The sequence below is a fragment of the Amia ocellicauda genome, chromosome 5 (assembly GCF_036373705.1).
Source record: "Amia ocellicauda isolate fAmiCal2 chromosome 5, fAmiCal2.hap1, whole genome shotgun sequence".
In the NCBI taxonomy this organism is placed as follows: domain Eukaryota; kingdom Metazoa; phylum Chordata; class Actinopteri; order Amiiformes; family Amiidae; genus Amia; species Amia ocellicauda.
Genome location: NC_089854.1, coordinates 1,508,187 through 1,513,803, shown reverse-complemented (window position 1 = coordinate 1,513,803; position 5,617 = coordinate 1,508,187). Strand labels below are relative to the sequence as shown.

The 5,617-nt window shown below is 55.6% G+C and overlaps 1 protein-coding gene across 1 annotated transcript; it reads right to left on the bottom strand.

The window, feature by feature from the left end:
- Positions 1–1,982: 1,982 nt before the first annotated feature.
- rbm15 (RNA binding motif protein 15) lies at positions 1,983–5,284 on the bottom strand. Its single transcript, XM_066703130.1, has one exon. It carries the CDS (start codon positions 4,733–4,735, stop codon positions 2,045–2,047), a length of 2,691 nt encoding a protein of 896 aa, XP_066559227.1. The 5' UTR covers positions 4,736–5,284; the 3' UTR covers positions 1,983–2,044.
- Between the last annotated feature and the right edge of the window lie 333 nt (positions 5,285–5,617).

Here is a 5,617-nt window from a genome sequence, read left to right as displayed (position 1 = left end):
ACACCTGCTTGTACAACTGGGTGCGTAAGGGAGAGAAACTGTGTTTGAAAGCCAGGACTGGAAAGAAAAGAAATGAAAAAGGTGACCAACTTTCTCTCTCTCTCTCTCTCTCTTTTAACGCTGTTCTTCAATCTAAACTGAATCTTGAATGCAACGCCTGGTAGAATAATGGCAAAAAAACTAACAAAAACTGGGAATATTCTATGTTTAACTAGACATTAACAACAGGCTGCAAAGTCTTCCTGAACAGAACCTAGATCAGATCTTTGCGCCTCTTTATTAAAAAAAAAAAAAGTGTTTCTTATAAGAAAAAAGACATCTAATGAAGTATTGACTAAAACCCTGGTAGGTCTCTTTCTCTGATTAACGAAGCAGAAACATTCACCATTAAACCAGCCAGCAAGGATGTTTTTCTGCAAGAGCCTCTGCGGTTTCTACACAGAGCAGGTTTTCTTGTGTGATTACCAGCAGCACTCTCTCTCCTTATGGTTTTTATTCTTTGCACTTAAACCTATTTTCACCAAAGGGGTACTAGATCAGTAGGATGCCAGCGTGTTTCAGAACTGGCACTCCGCGGTGCCCACAGAGACGTTCACCTCAAAACACCCTCGCTGGCCAGCTGGGGGCTTATGGATTTCATACACCGTAACTGAAACACTGTCATTCTTGAAAACCTCAATGCATTATGGGATAACCAATCAGTGACCAACCATTAACCGTGCTTTTGGTTAAACACAAATGCAGAAATAAAACAAAAATTAAAAAGCAACACCGTAGCTTTGTATCGATTCTGACACGTTTCCCACACAAGTATTTAAAACCAGGTGACTATTTTACCCTGTAAAGAGCTTTCCTGCATCCTGGTCGCTGTGATGACCTTCTCTAGGGAAAAACCTCAAACCCCAATGTTGAATTGTATATTATTAGCTGCATTCAGGGAGTGTCCCTTCCTACCATCACCCCTAGTTCAATATCACTGCAGATGTTGGATCTGAACTGAAACGTATGCACATAGTGTAGCGAATGCACTACAACAGGAAGAATCTTTTCTCTCTGGATATATATAGACATTTGAAGGTTTAAAGGCAATGACAGCTTTGCAATGATCTGAATGACACTCCTTCAAATCATGTAATTCACTTTAGGTTACCAAGTTCCTTTAATTTTATAAAAAATTAAAAGGCAAGGGTTTTTCTTTTCCAAGAGCACTGTTAGGTTGAATACTGTCATTATAAAGCGCTAGATGGTAATAATGTGGAATAACCGCACATTTACAGTTGTAATTAAAAAAACAAAGTTACCTTTTAATCAACAGTCAAGTGCAGAACATGAAGGAGTCCTGAATCACTCAGATCTCAACTACCTAACTCAGCCGTCATCCACAATGTATGTATTTAATGATTTCTGTATCAGTTCAGTCACAATGGAGTTATTTACCCTCAGAGTCGAACAGTCACTTATGTACTTATCTTTCAGAAATTATATTGATCAAATAACATCTGGGACAAAACACTGACCTAAACAAAACAGGGCAACCCTCCTGGTATTACTACTGAAATGCGTTTAGAGATTCCTCTACACCTCGCCCCCGGCCAGAGCACTCGATGTCGTCTGTTTTTCGAGACACAGTTGGCCTGCCCTCACACAGCGACTCAGAAAGACTGGGATTGTAAGGGGAAACACACATACACAGACCGTTTACCATGCATAACACACAATTTTAGCAGTTTTTTTCTTTTTAAACCATTTATAGTGACTTATTTGGACCCCAGAGAACTGCATAACTGGATCGCTAGGTGTTATTACTGTTATCATAATAATTTGATTTAAAAGGAATATGTTTTTCTTTTGGCATAACTTTGATGGTCAAAGCCTCCCAACTCTAGATTGCTGTATCCCATAATGCAGAACAGAGCACATGCAGTGTTGTTGACACAAAGACATCCCCCCCACCCCATCCCATCCCATCCCATCCCATTCCTCCCTCCCCTCTTTCTTTCTCTCTCTCTTTCCTTTCCTTCCTTTGTTGCCTTTCTTTTCCGTGTTACGACGCCCCACGCACAATGATCATCACCAGGTAGTCCTCTTCTGTCCTGGCAAGAGCTTTGGCAGAGGAATCCAAGAACTGCTGAGAGAAATCACAGGGGGGGAAGGCGTGCAGGACTCCCGCGCTGTCCTTGTCTCGGCTGCCCCCCACGGGGAGGCTGATGACGCCGGCCGCCTGCTTCTGCTTCAGGTAAGACACCAGGTTGCGCAGTGGCCTCTGGGTAGACGACGCTTGCTCGGACACCGACGCGCTGCCCTCGGAGGTCCCCGGCACCGCCAGGAGGATGGAGTAGCCGCTGGGTCCCGCCACCTTGATCCGCCGGGTCACCTCGTCCAGCTTGGGCTGGTCCAGCCGCAGGCGCTGAGTGATCTTCAGCTGGGCCACCTTGCCACCCGTGGAGCCGTCAACGAGCAGGCTGGTGGCCACGCCCAGGTCGCCCTCCAGCAGGTGCATGTTGGAGGGGAAGTTGCTGTTCTTCAGCAGCAGCATGCCCTGCCAGGCCAGCGACAGCTTCTGCCCAGCCTCCTGCTTCAGTGCTGCACTGCCCTTGGAGGAGCCGGCGGAGTCAAAGCGTTGCTGTTCCTCCTTCTTGGCTGGGCTCTTACAAGTCTCGCTTATCTTACGTTTGCGCTCTCGCTCCAGGGCCCCCGCGCCGAGGCCGCCTCCTCCACCGCCGCCGACTGCAGCAGCCGCCGCCGCCACGGCCGCAGCCTCTGCCAGGGTGAGGCCCTTCAGCCTCTCAACGCCGCGCAGCTTCTCCCCGGCGGCACGCTCAAGGCTGGCGCGGCGGTCGCGCACCGGGGAGGGTCTGTCGGGGCGCAGGGGCCGCTCAGAGTCACTGTAGCGGCCGCCGTCCCTTCCGCTGCTCCCGCCAGGGCTGCGCTCCAGGGAGGGGCAGTGCCGCCGGCGCGTGCGCTCACTGCTGTCGGGGGAGCGCTCCAGGTGCCGGCTGTCCTCCAGCAGCCGCCGTTTGCGTGTAGCGTCCCGGGTCTGCAGCTCACGCTCCCTCTCGAGCGACCAGGCCTCCCGCGGCCGGCGCTCACGCTCCAGGTGCTCTAGAGGCTCGAAGGCAGCTGGCCGCACCCTGTCCCGGACCGGAGGGGCGACCCACTCGGCGGCTGGGTACAGCTCTCGCTCCCGGAAGTGCAGCGGTGGTGGAGTCCTCTCCCGGACCCTCAGGGACTCCGGGGTGGGGCGGTGCACGAAGGACTCGGCCACGATGTCGTAGTGCGGCAGGGGCAGCGGCTGGAGATAGGGCTGCTGGTAGCGGTGCTCGGTGTCGGCAAAGTCCACGCGCAGCCGCCGGTCTGGGCCACCCAGGGGGAAGCCGCGCATGTGCGTGCAGGCCGCCTGCGCCGCGTCCAGGCTCTCGTACTGGATGTAAGCCCACGAGTCGCCCTTCCTGTAGTCTATAGTCCGAATTGTGCCGAAGCGGTCGAACTCCCTCGCCAGCGCGGCCAGCGGTACCCAGGGCCCCAGACCCCCCACCCACAGGCGCGTGGTGGGTGTGGCCTTGCCGTAGCCAATCTTTATGGGGTTGCGGCAGACCACTTTCCCCGACATGCTGATCTTGGCCCGGTGCGCCATGTCCAGGTTCTCGAACTTCAGGAAGCCGTAGGTGCTGGTCTGGCCTCGCGTGGGCCGCTTGATGTCCACCTCGGTGATGACGCCGAAGCGGTCGAAGGCGCGGCGCAGGTCGCTCTCGGTGACCGTGATGTCCAAGTTGCCCAGAAACAGGGTGCGGTTGGCGCGCTGGTCGTCCTCGGGCGAGATGAGCTCCTCCTCGCGGAAGGCGGCGGCGCGCTCGGCGATGTTGTAGGCCGGCCGCGCCCGGGCCTCGTAGAAGGCGTACTCCCGCTCGCGCTCCAGGTCCCGGGGCAGGGGTGGAGGCGGGGGAGGGGGCAGGCGGCCCAGGGCCAGCTGCTGCAGTCTGTAGTCCCGGTAGCCCAGCCCCGTGGGGGACAGGGGCCGCTGGGCGTGCAGGTGTCGGTGGCCCGGCACGGCCGCGTAGGCGTCCTTCTCGATGGGCGAACGGCTCCTGCGGCGGTTGATGTAAACCGCCTCGATCTTCAGCGGCCGGTCGTACAGCACCAGGCGGCCCCGCGCATGCTTGGCGGCGCGCGCGTCCTCGGGCCGGCGGAAGTTGACGAAGGCCACGCGCTCGTCGCCCGCGCGGCTGATCTTCACGCTCACGTCGCCGAACTTCTTGAACTCGTGGAACAGCCCGTCCTCCACCTCCTCGTCGCTCAGCTGGGAGCCCAGCTCGCTGATCTTCAGCGTCTTGTACTCGCTCTCGGCGGGGGCCAGCGGCGGGGCCCGGGGTTCGCCGCCCCGGGAGGTGCTGCGGGCGGCGGCGGCGGCGGCGGCGGCATCCAGCGCCAGGCTGCCGTGGTTCTTGCTGCTGGAGCCGGCGGCGGCGGCGGCGGCGGCGGCGGTGGCGTAGCTGTGGTTGCCCCCCGCGCGGCTGGAAACGTGGCCATCGAAGTCCCGGCTGTCCCGCTTCTCGGCCAGCAGGCTCCTCCGCGCCGAGCCGCCGTCGCTCTTGGCCGAGCTGTTGCCGTTGTTGCTGCCCCCGGACACGGACAGGGCCCCGATCTTTTTGCTGGCCGGGTGGCTCCCTCCCCGGTCTCGGATATCGTCCAGGGCCCGGGAGCGCTTCTTCACGGGCGACCGCTCTTTGCCTTTCATGTCTAATCCACACTGGGAAAACAACAAACCCGAAAACACAGCCCGGTAGTCGCTCTCGCCCGGTTCTGGCCCCTCGATCGCGTCGCTCTTTTATAAATCTCGGCAAAGATGTGCAATTATTTTGCGCTCACCATCCCCGCAGCAAAAAACAACACATACGCCATCTTGGAACTGCACACAAGAGTGCCCGCCCCCGCCCTGTCACTGGTCAAACGCGGGCCGGAAGGAGAATCCTATTGGCTGATCGAGCTGTCACTTGATCCGGGTTTTGTGGCTCCGAGAGGTTGAGCCGGGGGTTGAGCGCTGGGACATGGTCGCCATTACGGCTCTAACAGCAGGGGCAGCGTGTGAGACGGCCCTGTGCTATGCAAGACTCGTAATGGCGACACCCGGGTTTCAGTTTCACAACTTTGGAGCTGCTCGCCGAAGGGCCAGGTAGGTCAGTCGTGTCTGTGGTAAGGTGTGCGTCCTGTACAAAGCCCTGCAGCACTGAGGTTTGCACAGTGATGGGTATTGCATTGGTAATAAATGCAATTCCGCGTTACCAGTTTGTAAGAAATACCCACAAGCATTGACACTGACGTCAGGACTGCTACTCTCAATAGGGGCGTTGCCAGACAAGAGGTTTTTATATATATATTATATATTTCCATTTCAGTCTGCAGCTGAGATTCACTCGTGTTTGCGTGCACGGCTGTAAACATAGTTATTTTTAATGAGCAGTCGTACTGGACAAGTCCTGGTGGTGGATTTATTCCAGGCACAGTGATGCATTACGCACTCATTCAAATTGGGGTTAGTTTGCAAACCATAGAAGTGATATATATTAAACCAATTAACTATAACAGTACATTATTCAACAGCACCACAGTTGATATAATT

What these genes read in the sequence shown, in the direction of transcription:
- rbm15 (XM_066703130.1), bottom strand. Translation starts at nt 4,735, where the DNA reads ATGAAAGGCAAAGAGCGGTCGCCCGTGAAGAAGCGCTCCCGGGCCCTG.